This window comes from Cyprinus carpio, chromosome A18 (genome assembly GCF_018340385.1).
Source record: "Cyprinus carpio isolate SPL01 chromosome A18, ASM1834038v1, whole genome shotgun sequence".
Classification (NCBI taxonomy): Eukaryota; Metazoa; Chordata; class Actinopteri; order Cypriniformes; family Cyprinidae; genus Cyprinus; species Cyprinus carpio.
The window spans coordinates 5,065,711-5,087,535 of record NC_056589.1 but is presented as its reverse complement, the minus strand read 5'-3'; the positions used below and the strand labels follow the sequence as shown (position 1 = coordinate 5,087,535).

At 38.5% G+C, this 21,825-nt stretch overlaps 1 protein-coding gene across 3 annotated transcripts in view; it reads right to left on the bottom strand.

Moving 5' to 3' along the window:
- Positions 1–164: 164 nt before the first annotated feature.
- LOC109051460 (spectrin beta chain, non-erythrocytic 4-like) overlaps positions 165–21,825 on the bottom strand; it is a 55,282-nt gene continuing 33,621 nt past the window's right edge. Inside the window, exons 10-27 of one of the 3 annotated variants that reach the window (XM_042774836.1) lie at positions 20,731–20,994; positions 18,659–18,880; positions 18,487–18,576; positions 17,521–17,799; positions 15,995–16,125; positions 15,601–15,805; positions 15,234–15,479; positions 13,707–13,841; positions 13,321–13,565; positions 8,379–8,565; positions 7,794–7,878; positions 7,491–7,687; positions 6,195–6,994; positions 5,725–5,785; positions 5,388–5,644; positions 4,383–4,550; positions 4,253–4,295; positions 165–3,193 (exon numbers count right to left, since the gene is read on the bottom strand). In XM_042774836.1, the coding sequence (XP_042630770.1) occupies positions 2,957–3,193; positions 4,253–4,295; positions 4,383–4,550; positions 5,388–5,644; positions 5,725–5,785; positions 6,195–6,994; positions 7,491–7,687; positions 7,794–7,878; positions 8,379–8,565; positions 13,321–13,565; positions 13,707–13,841; positions 15,234–15,479; positions 15,601–15,805; positions 15,995–16,125; positions 17,521–17,799; positions 18,487–18,576; positions 18,659–18,880; positions 20,731–20,994 (3,852 nt within the window). In that variant the 3' untranslated portion in view covers positions 165–2,956. Of the gene's footprint in view, positions 3,194–4,252; positions 4,296–4,382; positions 4,554–4,729; positions 5,645–5,724; positions 5,786–6,194; positions 6,995–7,490; positions 7,688–7,793; positions 7,879–8,378; positions 8,566–13,320; positions 13,566–13,706; positions 13,842–15,233; positions 15,480–15,600; positions 15,806–15,994; positions 16,126–17,520; positions 17,800–18,486; positions 18,577–18,658; positions 18,881–20,730; positions 20,995–21,825 lie in introns of those variants that run through there. The other 2 variants (XM_042774838.1, XR_006162442.1) reach the window with 2 other exon arrangements.

Here is a 21,825-nt window from a genome sequence, read left to right as displayed (position 1 = left end):
TAAATACATAAATCATGTATGTTCTGTTTTCTAGAACAAATGTACAGTTATACATGGTTTAACTAATTAAAGATATTTTACACACATAGTAGCCTACTTGTAATTAGGCCTTTACAAGGACACGAAGGTGCTAATTACAGTACAAATGAAAAAGGAGACATTTGACAAATCACAAGCTGTATTTATCAAGGAATTAACTGTACAGAGTCAGTCAGGATCTGAATTATACAGCGTTCGTTCATTCACTGTTTCCATGTGTATCAGTGGCACCCTTGAACGGTGGCTGTGAGTGAGAATGAGAGAGGTTTCTTCATGCACAGCAGTACCTTTACAAGGACAATGTTATTCATGCAACCTGAATCGCCCAGTTTCCTTTCCATTTCTTTCCTTTGAGAAATAACCCCACGGATATTCAAAACTGATTTTAAAAGCCATAAAATGTTCTTATTTCACAGCAGAAAAAAAGAGCATTTTTGTTTGTACAGAAGCAATTACAGTTTGTACAGGTCATCGAGCTGCTGAGCTGAACCCATGGTGCTTAAGGGTCTGACACGATAGACGTGACACGAGGAGTGAGTTTCAGTCTTACCCAAACATTCAAAGCAGATAAAAATATTACTATGAGGGTTCATCTGCCGTAAAACCCACTTAACGTGTGATACTGTATATATAAAAGTAATGAAAAACTTTTAAGAATATAGATATCACAAGAACCTTGTAAGTAGACAAGGCTATTAAACCATAACTGTTGGGGTTGTGCTTTCTGTTGATTCAGTGGATCAGATCCATCATGGATTTAATACAATTTTTTAAATGACATGAGCTTGTATGTGATGGAAGCAGCAGGTATAAATGTGTGTATGCAGATGTATCAATGAGTGTGAGAGCCGGGGGTTTTCATGCAGAATTTTCTCATGATTTCTTCAAACAAGTAGCTGAACGAATGCATTGTTTTATAGTACTGCTAACTGATCACAAAACACAGCAACTTGTCCCAGACCCTCAAGCACCAATCCTCCTCCGCTCACACTAGCACTGTGCAACGGGGCAGTCATTTAGTGCAAAGGAAAAGTTGCATAAATTTTTACTTGCAAGTGTACATTTTTTTTTTCTGTTCACCACCAGCTTGGATACTTTTACTGCATACCCTCTGTCTGTATAAGTTATTCTATTGCATAAAAATAGGAGTTTTTGTACCAAAATGTAGACTTGGAAACAAAACCAAGGGAGTCAAAGGAAGAGAAATTCAGACCCAGACACAGAAAGCTCTTTCGATATATACTGTATACAATGCTTTGAGAGTGTATAGAGTTCAAATGAGAGCTGACAATTGTATATTTAAAAGCAGGGACATTACAAATGCATTTGCATGATGCTCTGTTCAGATAAAGGAACAATCATGAGCTTGCAGAGAGAAAACGACTTGTTGATTGAAGAAAATATACATGAACACAATCTCCTCTCTTTCAATGACTGGTTTACATTTCTCTTTACAGAAAGAGGACCATTGCTTCTAACATTATTTAGACTTTTTTTTTCACATTTAAAGACAATGTGTAAAGGACTACAGCTGACAGACTTTAGGACAATGAGGTACAAATATAATACCTGAAACCATTACGTTTCTGTTTAACACACACTTTGACATTTAATTTCAACCCTGTATGTTGCATGAAAAATAGCATGTTATTATGTAGTCACAATGTAGTTTCAACTGCAGTGTGTGCATGTATATGGCTGGATCTCAGAAGAACCAAATTGGATTTGTCATCATTTGCAGAGCATTTTGTCTAAAGCATGTACCGCTTTTTTTGCAATATACCTTGCATTTTTGCTAGCTATGGGCTTTCTATAATATTACCTGCAGAACTACACAATTCAAAGACGTATTTAACCCCGTTTCTGCCAATCAGGAGAAACGATCACATAATAACATCTACATGGCATTCAGCCCATTCAGATTCATGTTGGGAGAAAGTGACAAAAGGCAAAAACAAAAGTTTTACAAAACAATCAGTTCTGTGCTTGGAAGACTTTTGAGGATAAATAAAATGATGTAAACCTCATCTCACATTTAGAATTGCTCGATGACGAATGCAGTGCATACATGCATAGACACATTCACACAACTGATTTGGTAATCGGTCATTAAAAGAGCAAATGAACTCACACTCAACATTTAATGCATAATAATGAGATTAATGGTTGAGACTTTCCTGCACATTGGGAAAAATCATGTACGAAGCCAACAAACCCTAGTAATCAAATCTGAGAATACACACTCACAGAAGGTGAACTGCTTCCCTTTATTTGAAACAGACCATTTATTTCTTCATTTGAAAGTTAAACCTTGTAGGCATGCTCTGATATGTCATATGCCATTCAAACGTGGTCTACAAAGTGGCAAGACGAGAATCAAAATCGTGTGGAAGAGCCAATGAATACAAATCAACACGTTAACAGTATAAAAGAGCAAAACAACTTAGAAAATAAACAAACAAAACATGCTCTTCAGAAAAAGACTAATCTTGAGAAAGATTTTGGCATATTTCCATTTTCTTCAGTGAGAGATTGTATAGAACTGATGCTGAGACGTACAATATACAAAGAGAGAGACGGGTACACATACATATGGGTCATCTTTTTCATAGATGGATTAGAAAATAATCTTCGTGAGCTACTTTACTATAACATCTTTCTCTTTTATCCTCCATTTGCCTATGCTATCAGCTCTTTGGCCCATATGGAGCTCCTGAATTGTCATGGTCCTCGGCAGCCACTAGAGGGCGCTCACTGACACATGAGCTTCGTGCGCCTCCATGTTGCCTGATTCCACACTCAACTGGACAGCAAGAGATAAAGGGAGTTCACAGTGACGCCTTCGTTTCCTGATTCCGTCAGAGCACTGTCCTGGATTTCCGTAGTCCTGGCTTCTGTCTCACTGCTATCGTGTGCCTCATTTCTTCTTGCCTGTCTTTTTCTCAGGCTTTTCACCCTTGTCTGAGCGCACAGATCCCCCATCGGCTCGGTCTGACTTTTCACCTCTTTCCGAACCGCCTGCCCTGCTGCCATCCCTGCGCGTTCCCTCGTCAGTAGATGAGGTAGTTGGATGGGTCTGCCCCTGTTTGCCGTTTATCTCTTCATGCTCACTTATACTGGTGTTTATACTTGTGATCCAGCTTTTTAGATCGTCCTGCAGACCAAAGGGAGATTGAGGACTCAGTTTCATGCAAAAACGTTGACCTGAATCGATTTAATGAGTTATAACCAAGCCCACACAGAATCTGCAGCAGAGACCGAGTTTTGGAGATTTTTGCAAACTCAAAACAAATTCACATTCTACACATTCCACAACCCTTGCGTTTTTCTTCATTAAATATTTTGATTCATTTGATTAATGCTTTCTGCCAATAAGCGTGTAGTCCCTGCTGATGGACTGGCTTGGTCAGGACAGTTCGAGCTGGTAAACCAATTTAAAGGGATACTCCACTCCAAAATGAAAAGTTTGTCATTAATCACTTACCCCCAGGTCGTTCCAAACCCGTAAAAGCTTTGTTTGTCTTCGGAACACAATTTAAGATATTTTGGATGAAAACCAGCCTGTGAAAATGAGGCCTGTGACTGTTCCATAGATTGCCAAGTAAATAACAGTGTCAAGGTCCATAAAAGGTATAAAAGTCCTCGTCAAAATACTCCATCTGCCATCAGACGTGCAATCTGGTTTATATGAAGCGACGTGAACACTTTTTGTAAGCGAATAAATAAAAAATAACGACTTTATTCAACAATTCCTTTGTCAACAGTCTCCTCTGTGTCTCTCCATATCACCGTATGCTGTGTATGCTCTTCTGTATCATCCGCGCCACAAGGATGTGTACAAGGACGTGTACTTAGCTTTGATTTGAAAGAGCGCATCCTTGTGGCGCGGATGATACAGAAGAGCCTCCCGGTTTTCATCCAAAATATCTTAAATTGTGTTCCGAAGACGAACAAAGCTTTTATGGGTTTGGAACGACATGGAGGTAAGTGATTAATGAGAAAATTTTCATTTTGGGGTGGAGCATCCCTTTAAAACAACCATAAACCAGCTTCTACAGTAAGCTAATTTAGCTTAGCTGAAAATGTGTGCAGATTTCTTCTAGGCCTGGTTTTGACTAAAATGTATTACCGACTGAATTAAAGTCGGCCCAAAATTAGCGCAGAACTGAAAATAAATGTGAAAATTAGGATGATTAAAAAAAAAGCAACTCACCTCATCTTTAGCATGGAACAGAAACTCACTTCCATCGTTAGTTCTAAAATTATAAAGCAAAATTAATGTTACGCTACACAAGTATACACAAGTTTTTTTGGAAAAGATAGTAAAAGTGCTAATGAAGTACTTGAGTGTGAAGACATTCTTCTTCTTTTTGTAACCACTGTTGATATCACAGGCACAACGGCTCAGGTTGATAAGCGGCTCGTTGTTGTAAGGTGTGGAGGTGTTCTTTGCATCCTTATAGAAGCCCAGCTCACCTTTATTCAGCACACAGTACAAGTTCACCCAAGATCTGCTGTAGTGTGTGGGAGAGAAAGCAGAAGATTTGACCATCACAACCCAGATGACACCATGCACCGACCAGCTACTCACCTACTGAGACTGGGATGACCAGCCCTTCAGACTGAGCAAGACCAAAGTGCTGCAGAGATCATTAGACCTTTAGAAAGAGATGGACAGACCATGGCTTACCTTTGTAGAGAGGGAGAAGAACAGTCAGCGGCAAAGAGAGCATTAGAAAGAAGAGAGATTTTGGTTAATGAGATATACTGCAATATAATCACAAATGCTAGTATGAAAATAGCTTCAGATGACAGGCAGATAATGCGCAAATACATGCTCCAAAAGAACAGACAGCCGTTCTTTTGAGTTCCTTAAACTCCTCAATGCAATGAAGTGTTTTGTGAGGTGGCATATCTGGTCTTGTACAAAATTGCTGTATAAAGCTGTGAAAGGTGAAGGCTTCATACCTTGCTAGCCATGGCTTCAGAGACCCAGCATCTGTTGGTCTTCTGACATAGTCACATCCACCACCCAGGCTGATTTTAGTATTACCATGCAAGTGGCAAGCAGTGCTAACAGCTAGCTATTTTCTGCCATTGCTTGATATGGAACTTCAGGAAATATTTTAGGCTTGTAAAGCATTTAAGCATATCCCAGTTTGACTTGAAACTTGGTAAAAGAAAATAACAGCTGCAAATGTTAGTGCTCTAAGCATCAGTACCTAATGCTAATAACAACATTAGCATAGCTTTGAATGACCAGTCATACTGATTGGCATATTTGGTTTAGCCGTTTTCATGCTAATTCCATGCCATTTGCCCTGAATTTTTAGACCACAAAGTCCCACCTGTTTGAACTCTTCTTTTGGCCCTCAATGTCTATTTTGCGGAAGAGGAACCCTTCACGCTGGGCCGTGTGGGTAGGCGGCTGGGGTACTGGTGGGCTGCTCTGGGCTGGCGCAGACCTTGAGCGCCGTGTTTCGCCAGCTGGCTCCTTGGGTCGGGGTCTTCTTCTAGGTTTGGGTCTGTCGCGAGCACGTGGCCGGTCCAGTCTAGAAGTCTTCTCAGGAAAACCGTTGGGTAGACGTGGAACCTCTCCTCGGGCCTGATTTGGAAATATAAAGCAATGTATATGTGATAAAATGTGATTTAAAACAAGAGACAAACATTAGATTGTCCACACACCTGTGCTGCTTCTATTTCCTGAAGCTGCTCCACAATCTCAGCTAGCGTCGACCTTTTGTCCCTGCCAACATAAAAGGGAAATCAGAGATCTAGAAATGCTGTTTTGCATGAACAGAACAGAGAGAAGTTGCTGGGGTACTTCAAAGCCAAGTCAATATGGGAAAGCATTTACAATCATTTTACTTCCTTGATGTAACAGGTTAAACTGTTCAACAAGAGCAAGTACAAGAAGAATTTATCCATCAGGAATCCAGTGGATCAAGAAAAAGTGAATACGAATTGCAGCCGAGAAGTTATCTTTGAAATCTGTCCATATTTATTTGAAACTCTACTTGCTGTGAACTGACTTGGTGACCAGCATGTGGAAGTATTATAATACTTCTCTTTCAAATCTAGCATTAGCACTGCTGTAACTTCTGTAATGTCTTTTGTAATGTCAATCATTTGAGGTCACACATAGAGACACTCACCCGCCACCGGAGCGTCTGTCCGACTGCTCCCTGGCCTCCTGTTCGCTGCTGTCCTGTCTCTCCAGTCGGTGTCTGTCCCTACGCCGCACCTCATGACCTTCCTGTTCACTAGATGTCTGTCTCTCCAGCCTCCTCTCTGCCCTCCCAGCTCGTTCTCTCCACACCTCCTGAGGCAGTTCATCCCTGCGTGCCTGAATCAGCTGCTCAGTGGATAGTTGCCTTTCCAACCGTGCCTCCCTTGGAGGGGGATGCTGCTCCACCAAAAACTCTGAGCGACTGCTCCCGCTCCCTCCCACCACGCTGTTTAGGCGTTCCCTTCCTCCCCCGGGCTCCTGGAGCACCACCTCTGCCATCACGTTCTCATGATACCGCTCCCGTTCCCTGTCTCTCTCCAGTAGGGGGTGGACCGCCTCATGGATGTGTTCGATCTTCTGCTGTGGGACTTGGGCCTTGAATTCCGCTCGCAATTGGGTGACCTTATGCTCCATAGAAGTGCCCAGTCCTGCAGCCACTCCAACAATCCCAGTATTCCTGGCTTCCTGAAGGTGATAAGTAGCAGCTCCATTCATGATGGGAGTGTAGCTGGCCACAGTAGAACCCAGTCTTCGGGCCACGGAAGAAGGAGAGGGCTGAGGGATGTTGCGCTCCAACCGGGGCTCGCCCTGCTCATATATGGTCTGTCTTATGATGGAGGAAGGGCTACTACGAGCAGGAGAAGAGTCCTGAGGGTCCAAGAAAACCTTCCTTCCCAGCAAGGGAGTTGGGGGAAGCTTACTCTGCTCTGCTTTTATCTTCTCTACCTAAATCGTTAAACAAGAGAATTTCTTATTATTTATACACCCACACTTCCTTTCTGTAACACAACTATAAAAAGACATCATGCTGTACACAATTCACCTTTTAGTAAAAAAAATTTTTTATTTCAAAAGGTGGACTACTGACACATTCAAACTATGGTAAAATTAATGAAAAGTTTCCAAATAGTAAAAAAATGCACGAGTAGCAAGTAGTATTTTATGACAGTGACATCAGTGTGGATCTGTTTTGCTGTTTTTAATGTTGCCTGGGGTGTTTGAATCCTGCTCCTCCAGGGCCACTATCCTGCAGAGTTCAGCTCTAATCCTAATGGATCCCCCAGACCTACTTTTTTCCTTAAAAAAGGCTAATCAAAGTCTTCAGAATTACTCAAAACTTCTAAGTGGATTTGGCCATGTTGGAGCTAAACTCTGCAAGAGCCCTTCAGGAGCAGGACTGGATACCCCTCACCCTTGGGTTTGGTTGGCTGGTCTCTCTTACTGTGGTAAGACGACGTAAAGAGCTGAAGCGTTCTTCCCATGTGGCTGCAGCTTTGCGAAAGGCTTCATGTCTGCGAATCAGCTGCTCAACCTCATCCACACTGCCACCCAGTTCTTTACTACTTAGGAAGGGCTCCTGAGCAGTGAGCCAGGCCTCTGCTACCACTGCTTCCTGAGCAAACTGATGCACCTCCAACACTGCGAAGGCACAGAAAGAGAGTGAGATGTTGTGATGTGAAGTGCATGACACTGATTACATAATTTATGCATAATGTTTGTTTTCCATTAGCCTCATTTCACCCACTGTGCTGCAACTCTTCCCAGTGTTTGTCCCATTTCTCAGTGAGCTCTTGCTGCTTGGCCAAAACCTTCTCCAGCTTTTCTTTGATCTGAAACGGTCAATACTCCATCGTCAGGTACAGACAGAAGACAGCTTGGAATATCATGTAGTCACCATCATTTAGGCTGGAAACATACTTTACACAAGTGCACCATTGCAGACACAAAAGGATGGCCATTGCATTGGAAGCAGGCAGTTACATCATACATTCTTAATGTGCTTTCTTGAATTGCTGTGGCAGTAACAAGCCACAGTATTCAAATGGGGATAAATTCTTTCAGATGTATTATTATTCAGGTAGCTACTTAAACGTCAACTTTAAGTAACTTTTTGAATCAGAAAATTGACTGTAGAAGAAGAGTTTATGTTATTACACACTATAGTGCCCCTTGTAACAATGTTGACAATGCAATATGTAACTGCAGTCTGACACATTTTGGATTGCATCAATGCCTGAAATTATACATGCATGGAGTATGTTTTGGGCATTGTAGTGATTTCAGATTTGCAACAGTTTCTGAACAGGTTGTACTTGATATTTTGTGTCACCTCTTCTGATGCAGGGTTACGGGCAGCCAGTAGAGTCTTGCCCATCTCGATACACTGTAGGACGCTCTTGTTTCGGGCCTCCACCTCACTCTTGAGGCTCTGGTGATAGTTCATCAGGACCTCCACAGATGACACGTCCCTGCAAGTACCAGAGAGCCCATATCCCATTAAAGCTCTGAGGAAAGAGCTGACAGTGAGAGGAGAGGGAGTTACTTGTGCAAGAATACATGGGCCAAGTCTGCCCTCAGAATGAAACGGCAACAGAAGGCCATTTTGGCACCATGAAGAGTATGGATGCGCCGGTCCGATATTCATATCGGGTATCGGCTACGATACTGCCATTTTTCTAGGATTGGGTATCGGTCACAGAGGGCCGATTTTTATTTTCTATTGTGCGAATTATTCTGTTACTTCTGAAACGATGGCTTAATGCAGCCTCAATTTCCAGTCCTCTCGCCCCCCTGCTCTGCACATTTTGTACGTTTCTCTTATTGCTTCAGACGTTTGTTCTATTCGAACATAAGTACCCTGCGAAGTGGACATCACAGGATATTCCGTCATGATTCCAGTTCTAAGGGAACGTAAATGTTCCATTCAAAGTGCATTGAAGTGTACGAGACGTGAATTTAAATTGTATTTATTTACAGAGGTATATGATGTCACACTTGTCCATGTCTGAAGACGTTGCGCAGCGCAAATCCGTGAATGAATGTTCCGAAGTGAAGTAAGCTTCAACAGATTTCCCCTGCTCAGGGAGTAGGGATCATGTCAATGGGAACAAAGTTCATACACAGAGCTCACTTCTAACGAGCTGGTTATCTGAATCAGGTGAGAGAGACGTGCAAATAATGCAGAGCTGGGGGGCACGAGGACTGGAATTGAGAACTGCTGGCTTAATGTGAGCTACATTTAAATATTTAAGTCCTTACATTAAAGTTCACACAAACTCTTTTCTCTACTGTGGCTGTCAGTCATTCGTTCAGCCTTTAAACCCTGGACGCGTTCGGTTATGACAGTCAGCTCAGTAAAGCTCTCTCCAAGATCATTCTGTGTTCCTATTATTATACTTGATTTGTAAATAGATGTCTGTGAATTTGCAAAAAGGACTTTAACTTCTTGCCGGAGTTTAATGTTGTTTTGTTACTTGCTACCGGGTGTCTGTGAGAACAAAACACGGGTGTAGAAAAGACTATAAATTGTAACTGAAGTTTAAAACTGTTGAAAGAAAGGCTCAATAACTGTTCCACATATATAATACACTACGCATCAATCTCTCTTCTCTTTGTGCTTTGCAATTTTTAACATGAAGCGCTTACAATGTGCGCCTCCGGACTGTATTTGTTTTGTCCTATCGTATCTATCATATGTTGTTGCCTTATTAAAAAATATGCTATACATTTAAAAGAAATGTATTTTAATTTTATAGTATATACTTGTATATAAATACATTCATGAATGTTTTAATGAATGGATTTTATAATAATACAAATAGCAATGTGTAACATTTTACCACATTTAGTGCAACACTTTTATTTGTTCCCCACAAAATATAGTTTTTGCACTAAAGGTTTGGATTTCTAAAATTATTGTCCACTGATTTTTCTAGAATAACTTTTGCTGCCGAATTATCCACTAACCTAGTTTATGATAATTTTTGTCATAGATTATGAATATGCATAGGCCTATATTTTTTCATATTTATTGTTTATTTTATTTTTATTTGTAATGAAGTAGTCTGTAACTAGTAGATTGTGAAAGAATGATTATCAGTTCCACACACAGAGATATATAAATTCTGCATTTATTTAAATGGCGCAAAAAAACTTCACTGGTATCGGATCGGTATCAGAGGCGAAAAAGGCGGATCGGAGCATCCTTAATGAAGAATGTCCATAACAGCTCCTGAGGTTTTGCAGTACTATAGGGTCTTTCAAAAATATACAAACATATATATATATATATATATATATATATATATATACATATACATATACATATACACATACACATACACACACTATAGCTCTGTTTCAAAACCTAGTGAGCAGCCAACATAGGTGTGCTTCCAATGCAAAAGCTAACGTTTTTTGACAAAAACCTTAAGGCAACAATGACAAGGTCATTTCAGAATATATTTATAACAATCTCAGTGGTAGAAAATGGTGGATTTTTCACGAAAAAATGTTGAATATAATTAATTAAATACTGAAAAGTATCAAAAAAAAGTTTTTAGAATCGAATTATTGTTCACACTGTGTATTATTTTTTTTTGTTTATAAGAGATTCCTTTTGCTAGCTTAGCAACATGCAATTTCAGACGCTATTGGAATCAATTTCTAAGTGAAGTCCTCTGTTCATTTCACATAAAAAGTGCCAGCTCTTCAGTTTCAGCACACGCAGCTTGAACAGCAATGCACAATATTAATAACTATAATTGGGAATGTCATAAACATAATATTATAAAAAGAATATTACCATAATAAAATAAGTTGTGAATTATTTGGGTTTATTTGCCGTGTTTCAGCGTGTTGTTACAGGAAGAGCAAAGAGCGTGTCCACAACACATCTGACTATTCAGGGTTGTAGCGCGGGTGTATTGCAATATTGGAAATAGTCTACTTCTGTTTTAAACCATGAAGGCGAGCCAGTGGATATCATACATGCAACATGCAAACTGTGTGCAAGTCAAACTTATGGCAGTGAACAACGTCTTTCACCATGATAGTGAAAGTAAAAACTGACGGCGCTTTCAGCATCTGACGACACATGCATTTACAAATCTCCTAATATGTGGCATATATAACTGTTTTAATTTATTTGTTTAATGTTTCTCTTGTGGCCCGAACATAGTGAAAACAATGAGAAGAAACGTATTTTGTGTTGAACAGGTTGTTTTTGAAAGTCAGTGCATAAAATAAAGCTGCTCTTTTGTTTCACTGAAAAAGTGTTACTGAAGTAAAACAATTTTATTTAGGATATAGGCCTATAATTCAATGTAGGCTATAATAGACCTGTTTTAAAGGACATTTTTAAAACATTTTCAGTGAGGAGTAGGCTATGCTAATAGCCTATTTTGTTTTTATTTTACTCACAGGCTGTGAGTCACAGCGTGTCAGTTATGCGGTGATGTGCTATGAAATTGTTGCGAAGCAAATTAATTGTAATATTCATTTAATAATAAAAGTAACAATAATAATGGCCAGAAAATTAATTGGAAATGCCAAATACTCTTAATAATGACAATATTTAATTTTTTTGACAATATCTCTGGCTATAGTCCTTACATGATTATCGTCTTTCAACACACTCCATCATCTTATCCCCCCTGTTCTGCTACGCCACTGTCCATGGCACATTTTTATTTTATTTTTTTTACACGTAAGTAATGTTGTCCAGTAACTTGTTTCCTTTATTTAAGTATTATTTTATATATATTTGTAAGTCTGCTTTATGTTTGATTTGTTTGTTGAAGTGTTTAATGCCTTTTAATGGTGAGACTTTTTTTGGTAATCAGGCTCTCAAAAATTATGTAAAAATGTGGATTTAGATTTATCTGCCAACATATCGGTTATCGGCTTTCATATTTAAAGAATTATCGGTTAACGGTATCGGCCAAAATTTTCATATCGGTGCATCCCTAATCCTGATGGTGCCCCCACTGCTGATGCCTGATAGCGGTGTTTAGATGAATATTTTAATATACTGTATGCTGCACACTTTCCTCTCAATGAGATAAACACACAACACAAATGACAGTGATGAGAAAACAGCATTTAAGAAAGCATCTGATCATAGCGATGTCTATATGTCTGCACTGGCTCTGAATTTGTCAGTAAAGTCCTGTCATGTCACGTTTATTATAGCTTTTTATACAACAGATTGCTTTAAAGCAAGCAGCTTGTTAAACATGAAAAACAGTGTCAGTGTCGCTTTCAGTCAGAATTACAACTAGATTTAATTTTAAGCTTGATTTAGCTCAGGACCATTTTTATTATCGCAACACTATAAAGGTATGTTAAGAGAGATAATGTGAATAAAATGGTTTATCCAAAAATAAAACCTCTCATCATTTACCTTTATTTTGTTCCATATCCAGATGACTTAAAAAAGGAGATGTTAGGCAGAATGATACATCAGTCAGTTACTTTTTCATAGTTAATTAAATGATGAATGAGAATATCTCTCTGTCATATCATTTGGTGTCCCAAATATATTTATTTTTATTGTAAAAAAATAACTGTATAATAATTGTTATTGTATAGTAGTAATATAAGTATTTGATATTTCCAAAAGCTTAAGTGATTACCTTGTTTTATTGGTTAGAATATTTATAGCTTAATATTTTAGCTAATTGCAAAAGCTGAATAATCAAAGCCTCCTGATTAATCAATGATTAGTTGATTAATCATTCTAATAATTGTTAGATTAATCTATTCTCAAAATAATTGTTTGTTTCAGCCCTATTTCAAAATCTCTTAGGTTAGGTTGTATCCTAAGAAGGTAGTTTTCTGTGTAGGTAGTAGACAGCATAGCAGCTCAATCTGGGGTGCGTTTCCCAAAACCATAGTTGCTAACTAAGTTAGCAACTTTGTTGGTTGCAATGCAATTTCCCATTGCCAACCAACTAAGTTGCTAACAGGTTAGCAACTATGGTTTTGGGAAACGCACCCCTGTTTTGCAACAGATCTATAGTGTTCCCACAGAGTGCTCTTAATGGATACTATTATGCTTATTCGTAATATGATGTATAAATACTAATGTGGTTCATGCACTTACTGCCATATCACTTATTTGTGCTTGCGGTATGATACCTATAGCACACTCCAGCGGCCACAGTGGCTGCTCTTCAGCTGACCTGATGCAAACCTTCATGCATTACAATGTTAAAGCACGTTGATGAGCTCCTATAAGCAGAGAGGAAGTGTCCTAGTGTGGTTCCTACCTTGGTTTCTCCCCGGTTCCTATCTGACAGATGATGCTTTCCATCCACATCAGCTGATCACGCACCATCCCAAAGAAGCGTAACTTGTCTGTCGCTGTGGTGATTTGCATTCGGCAGTCCTCACAGGAAATGAGCAGCTCTTTCCACGCCTGCATCACTTCATGTTCCTGCATGGCGATGGCTTCTGCTTTCTCCCCGGCATAAACTGTTCGGAGCTGGGCTGCACTCTCCTGCAACTGTCTTATCTGAGGAAAACAGGAAAACTTCTTTATACAAATGTTGCCATTGTCATGCACTTTATTTCATCATCAAGTATTTTAGAGATGCATCTACAAACTTTACAATTTATTTTGCACTCCTTGCATAAGGATGTTGCATCAGTTCACCTGTGTAACAAGTAGCTGAATATCATGTTCAAAAGTCTGCATAAGTCTCTGCAGAGTGCTGGTATTTGAAGTGCCTCCTTGACATGCACGAACCTCAGGTAACCTCCGCTGCTTATCCTCAATCTGTGCTAAAACCTGAAACACACACAGACTCATGGTATTCTACACACGCAGACACATGAGACCATTGTGGTCTAAGCTTTCATACAGCATGAGCACTGCTTCTATTTATCATGTACACACAGTAAACACACAAACAGAGCTTTGACTCAGTCTCCTCAATACCTGTAGCAGAAGGACGAACATGCCTCAGCATTTTCCAATAAATATCACAGTAATAAAACAAAATATATACACAAAAAGCTTCCCAGTGCATTAAGGAAAACTAGGATTGTTATTCAACCAATAATATCAAGTACACTGCCTATTCAACATTCTTTCTCATGCAAAAGTTGAAAAGGGTTAGGGTGTTCTGGGTGGTTGCCAGGGTGTTGCTATGTGGTTGCTACCGGTGCCAATCACAATGCAGTGTGTCAGCTGGCCAATCAGAGCAGACTATGCCTGTCAGAAGGAGGGACTTTGTAGAAAATTACGATTTCGAGAGATGCGGGGCATAGAGGACCTACAATAATGTACAGTACTTAAAAAATAATGTGTTTTTTGAACATTAAAGCATGTCAACATATTCTGTTACACCAAATACACAAAATAATGATCTTTTAAAAAGCATCATATGACCCCATTAACTCTTTCCCTGCCACTGACAGAATTTCCGTCTTTTCCTGTTTTCGCTGTCATACGGTAGGAGGTCGATATTACACATCTTCTGAAAGAGCACTGAATCTCTGGCTCAAACACGGTGAAGAAGCAGCAGAAACAAGCGATCACATATGTAAGCAGATGCATGTGTAAAATAACACAATCATCAAACGTTAAACAGCATATAAATCAAAACTGCCTAACGTTACTGAATGAAATGTCACCCCAGGAAGTGCTACAGAACCGTGTTTTGATCATCATTCTGAAGAACAGAGCCTCTGTATATATATAGATATATATATATATTCCAATCCAGAAACAGTCTTTGACAAAAACGTGCCCACATTCAGGTGTTGATTATATATATATATATATATATATATATATATATATATATATATATATAATATATATATTTAAGAGGATCTGTTCTTTCTTTTTGACATATTGCATGTGCAGATATTCATACAAAATATTTTTGGGGCCATAACAAATTTTGTGAAAATATTTAAAAATGCTGGCGTTGGCTGACAACTTTAAAACAAACAAACAAACAAAACGCTGGCGGGGAAAGAGTTAATGCATTGCTATATTGTTGCTTGGATGGATTCATGTCCATAACACAGATACATAATAAAAAATCATTTCAAGAAATTCCCATGAGCAATAGTGAAATTGATAACTAGTCATAATAACGATGGCATTAGCAAACACCACTCAGTTTAGATGATTTAATTAATCAGATGTTCTGCATTTCCTTCTCCACACCTCTCGGCAGTCAGAGAAGAACTTGTGTAACTGGTGTGAAGCAGCGAGCATCTGTCCCCGTGTCTCCATCAGCTCCAGCAGGTCTGCCCAGGCCTCGTTCACTCCATCCTTCCATTCAGCGATGGTGGCTGCATCAGCGTGGCCGTAATCTATGAGCTCATCAACCATCTGGTTGACAGCTGTGACCCTCTCCTGCCCCAGGCTCCCAGTCTCTGCTGCAAACTCTGTAAATTTCTCCTGCAGAATCTGAGGATCAGGAAAAGAGCCACCACGACAGGACAGAAATGTTAAGAAACTGAAGAACTACAAGAGCTACAGTTAATCATGTTTAGGGGCAGATAAATATGAAATAGCTGAAGCAACTGACCGTGACATGCTCGAAGTCCTGTCCGAGTTCAGTGGAACTGGCGATGACCTCCCTCTCTGCTATCCACTGCTCAAGTTCATCCACCTCCCTGTTGAGCTGATAGAGCCAGTACTGCTGCTCCAGACGAGACTTCCTCTCCTCCGCCAGGTCCTTCAGAGACACGTACAGCCTGTCGATCTGAGACTGATGCTTACTGATCTGCTCACTGAGGCACAAGCATACACACACATACTTAGATTTCATTCAAAGGGAAAAAAATCAGTGAAATCTGTTACTCTTGAAAGGTGTTATCAGTGGAATATAAAGAATGTGAAGAAACTGAAACTAGATAGGCCAAAAGGTTGTTGTGTGTTTGTATGTTTGACTGGGTCAGTGAGTACTCCTGCACATTTACCAGTCTGGATGTCCGAGCTCCAGCAGCTGTCTGCACTGCTGAGAAAGCATTCCGATGGTCTCGGCATAGTCCTCTATGGTCTGCTCTAGCGCCAGCTGTTTCTTCAGCAACTGCAGAGTACTGGCCTCATCTTGAGCGAGAGCGGACACAGCTCAGATACATTCATCCTGCTCCAATGTCATCATCTATAACATCACAGCATCCCAGAAAACTACCTAGGTGTCCTTGACTGAAACTAAAGTCCTTGAAAACATGTTGTCTACACAGGACTCAACAATGAAGATGTTGAATTGAAAAAAAAAAAAATTAAATATCTATCTATCTATCTATCTATCTATCTATATATATATATATATATACCTATATATATATATATATATATATATATATATATATATATATATATATATATACACACACACACACACACACACACACACACACACACATATATATATATATACATGAACGAGTTCATAATGAAATAATATTATACAGTTAATTCATTATTAATGATTTAATTACATTATGACAATTATTACAATGAATTTCTTTTGCAACACTTTTTTTTATTCACATTTTCCTTGCTCTAGTTTGTTTCCTAGCTTTCTAATAAACCAAACATTGTATACTATGAGAATATTGTTGACTCTTTGTTTGCTGAATTGCTTATGTTCCTCTCTTGTAGGGCTGCACGATTATGACAAAAATCATAATTGTCGATTAAATTGCGATTATTAATTACGATTATCACAATTTACACTGAATGATGTTTATACCATTGTTTGATGCAACTGCATGCCGTATTTTTATATTAAAATAAATAAGCTGAAAACACTCAAAACCTTTAATGCAATTAAAAAGTTTTGAAAAACTTTTAATGCTTTTCTGAAAAACTGTTAATGCTTTTCTATAGTATTAAGCCTCAAATGTCAACTATACATCGGATTGGTTTCTTCTTTAAATTATAAAAAAAAAAAAGTAAAAATAAGAATGGTATTATAGTGTTATACTAAAACTAAAATTAAAACAATGGAAAAACCCTTAAGATAACATGTAGAAAAAAAAAAAGCATCTTAAGCACACAGAATAACATAAATGGGCTTTGAATGATTAACTGACGCTTTGAATGATTATGTAATTGTGGCATCCATAATTGTAATCGTGATTAGAAATTTGACTAATTGTGCAGTCCTACTCTATTGTATGTTGCTTTGGATAACAACAACTGCTAAATGCATAAATGTAAAATGTAACATTTTTGAGATGTATGTACTGTACAGTATATAATGTATGTATATATGTATTTGTATATATATATATATATAAAATATATATATATAGAGAGAGAGAGAGAGAGAGAGAGAGAGTATACACAAGCCAGAAAACTAATATTTTGTTTATTAGGATTATTTATTACTTTATTTGATTCTATTTACTTTAAATAATAGTTTATCTAAGACCTATAGAAACAGCACCCCGGAATGGCTATTTGGTGTTTCCCACCCCCTCAAGGCCTCTCCTACCTTTCCCGTCTCCTCATTCATCATGTGCAGTTCCTGCTCGCTGAGCCAGGCCTCCACCTCTCCTGCATCAAAGTAGAACTGCTGCGCCTGGTACATGACATCCAGCCGGAGCTGCCGGTGCTCGGTCTCGGTCCACAGCACCTCCCACAGCTGATGGAGCTGCTCCATGCCGGCCCTGATGCTGTCTGCTTCTGGACTGCGGATGGACGCAATCACACCTGCTCTCTCCAGAACATCCTCCACACGTCCACGATGACCTTGAAGCTCCCTCTGCAGACTCTGAGAGGAGATGACCATGAGAAACACAGTCAGTGATATTCATATCTCTATATGTTTCTGTTGAGTACAAGAATAATGTAGGATAGAGCTTTTTAAGTAGCCTAAAAGCCTGTTCACACTAAGAACGATAAATCATTGTAATTCTTTGAGAAGAGGAAAGTCCACACCACGATTTCGTGACTTTAAGTGTCTTACAGCAAATTCAATTTTTATGACTGGATTCTGCAATTCTGTCCATGCTTTCATCATTGCGGAAATCATACAGACTTAAAATTATTAGCTCACTTTGACAACCCCTGCTCCAAAACAAAAGAGCATCAAACACCACCAAACACAAAAGAACCCCAAAACAAAATGAACTCAAACAGAAACATGCACTTCATTGCTTGAAGACTCATGACAAATGAAAACAATGTGTTCTAAAATTGTCTGTGCCCATCATACAATATGCGATTTTCTGTGAAATCTGCCAAGTCTGACTATCCAAAATCTGCTGACTGGCTCTGATTGATGGCAACTAGCATCAATGTGTACAGACTGAAAATCAGGGCATAATTCTTGTAGTATAGGCCTATTCTAGCCTTAATCAACCAACTAGACCAGCACCAGACCAGCCTAAATCGGCAATAACATTATGCTGGTCTAAGCTGTTCTCCACAGTATATCGAGTTTTTTATGCTGTCTTACTTGATTCTTCTTCATGAGTTGCTGTACAGCTTGCAAACTTGTCCCATGTTCCTGAGAAGTGGCCACTGGAAGACGCTCTTGTATCCACAACTGCAGACAAACACATTCACAACATGTTGCACTTTTCAAAATATATTGAAGGTAATGGTTATAATGAGATTGTTAAACTCACAATTTCATCCTCAAGGTCACGGCCCACTTGGTGCACTTCTTTAGAGGCCAGCAGGATACGACGTCTCTCTTTCAGAGGCTCAATCAGTCGTACAATTCGTGTTTCCACACCGGCTTGTCTCTCGGACACCTTTTCCACCTGCCCCTGCTGAGGGATGGAGGCCGCCTGGGCCTGCAGCTCTCCGACCTCTTTATACCACTCCTCCATCTGACACTCCATCGTCTGTTAGAGGTGAAGGTGGAGTGAACATGATGAATGAGCAAAAGAACATCAGTGAAGAGATCGGTTGAAATGTATAACAGGAAAGATGCACAGGAGAACGAAGTGGACGTCAAAGAGAGAGGGATGGAGAAAATACACAGTTCAGCACAGTTAAAAATGACGACAGTATTGATAGTGGGAAAGAGGGGAGGAAGAGCACCAGAAAGGAGACAGGAAGTGAGTTATGACATCATCATAAACTTTTCAAACTTCCAAAGAAAAGGCGTTAGCTCATTAATATTAAAATGTGCTTGTAAAAAGTTTAAGTCCTGAAAAATTCCAAATTACAGTAAGTATGACAGCAAAGATATCAGGACATACACTACCATTCAAAAGTTTGGGGTCAGTAAGATTTTTAGAAATTAATTAATACTTTTATTCAGAAAGGATGCATTACATTTATCACAAAATGACAGTTAGGACATTTATAAAGACATTTATAATTAATAAAAGATTTCTTTTCAAATAAATGCTGTCCTATTGAACATTCTATTCATTAAATAAATCACAGTTTCAAAAAATATTAAATAGCAAAACTCAACACTAATAATAATAAATGTTTCTTGAGCATTAAATCAGTATATTAGAATGATTTCTGAAGGATTATGTGACACTGAAGACTGGAGTAATGATGCTGAAAATTCAGCTTTGCATCATAGGAAAATAATAAGTTTAAAAATTATTAAAACAGAAAAAAATAATGAATTGTAATAATATTTCAAAATATTACTGTTTTTTTTACTGCATTTTTCATTAAAGAAATGCAGCCATCTTTTGAAAACATTTAAAAATCTTACCAAACCCAAACTTTTGAATGGTTGTGTGAAGAAAGATCCACATGCTGTAACCCATTCGGCTCAGATGTTACATAAATTAAGACCAAGTGAGTAAATGACCAATCCAACCCAATATATTCAGGGCTACAGTAATTACAGTAATGGGATTCAAACCTGTGACCTATTATTACAGACACACCATTGTTATTTTCATTCTGAAATGAGAAGCAGCAATTCATTGACTTAAACACAGTTAACATCAAACGAAAAGAGTATTAAAAAGAAATGCAACTGAAGCTTAAAAATAATCTAGAATTAGAATTACTACTTGAAATATTTCATTTTGAATTGGAGAAAAGAAAATCTAACATTTTTTAATATTTATACAACTTAAATTTTTAATTACAATAAATGCTCCTGAAGGCAAAATGTTTGAAATATGCTGATGTATAAAAGGACAGGAAATATAATGCAATAAAAACCACACACTCCCTTACACACAGACACTTCATAGGACTGGTCAGCCTGCACTGACCGCAACCTATGATGCACATATTAAAATATATTCTAGTGAAGACTGATGGGAATTTAAAGAAGAACATAAAAGCAAACTGAAAGAAAGAGAGAGGGTGTGTGCAAATCAAGAAAGCGAAATGAAGATGCTACAATACCGCTGATGGTGATGAGGGTGGAGTGATGAGGGGACAGAGCTGAAACTGAACTCAGATCAGCTGAGAGCCATGGCATGCTGTCAGAGAGGAGAGCCACACCAGCGACATGAATCACACTCATACGGTGGACAGTGATGAGGCTCATATTACCAGTGAATGCAGCAGTGGAAAAGAAAAGAAAAGTCTTCAGCACAGGAATCGGAAAGAAATAAAGAGCAAATTAAAGGCACGCTGGAAACCAGCAATCTGACAGATCGAAAATAAATCTGGAGAAACATCATCTTGATGCACAAAGAGTTTCTACGCTTGTGAGACTTACGAGAGAAGTGAAAGCTGCTGATACGTGTAAAATAAGAGTAAAGACCTGTAGTTTCTTCAGCTGCTTGTTGACAGTGGTCAGGTCCTGGCCGTAGTCCACGTGTGCCAGCTGTCCCTCAAGCTGCTTGAGTCGCTGGTCCAGGTTTGAGTAGCTCTGTACCAGCAGGTCAGCTCGGTTGGCCTCGAACAGCTGCCGGGCTTTGGCTTGGGTGGTGCTCTCCAGATCCTGCCAGCACTCACGGATCTCCTCCAGCTTCTTCTTCACCAGCGCGCTCATGTCCGGCTTCTCCTGCATTAACCGCTGGCCCTCCTGAGAAAACAGATAACAGACAGAGAAAGGCATCAGTATTCAGAGGTGAAAACTGACATTTCTGTTCCCCTAGTGGCACAAAATGGAACTGCAAAAATAATGAAAGCTTCCAAGATTCCCAAATACTAAAAAAAGATCAAAAGTGCACTTTAGCATACTTTTAAAAGGAGTGTTTATTATGGAAATACTTTAAAAGTATATATTTAAGTGCGAGCTGAATATGTATTCAAACAATTAAAACGTACTATAGTTTAAATGTATATTAAAATGCAATTAGTTGAACCTAAGAGTGCTTTATTTAAACTTGCATGTCATGTATTTAAACATTTGTAATTACACATCTGTAATGATGAAGTTACAGTTTAGAACACTTAAAATATATCAACTATAATATCAAAAAACACCCTCTGGTTACAATTCTAATCAAGTACAATCTTTATATGTGCTTTAGAAAGTTAGTCAACAAAAAAATTAAAGAATGACAGAAGAGTTTTAAAACAAAGATTTAAAATGTACTTTAAAGTAAAACTTGGAATTTTACATTATTAAAAACTGCACTTTTTAAAAGTGTACTTAAGTGTGTTACGAAACATTAACATATAATCTGAAGTACACTTAAGTGGCCTTTTATTTTATTAATATTATATAATTTTCTGCAAGTACAGTTTTCTAAAAAGTTACTACAAGTGCACATTAAATAAAATTAAGTGCACCTTGTTTTCACAAGCGTGTAGTATTGTTTTTTTTTTTTACTATAGAAAACACACGCCTTTAACTAAAGATTTGACACCAACATCCTCCATCTTTGCTTTTAACAATAAAAGCACATCT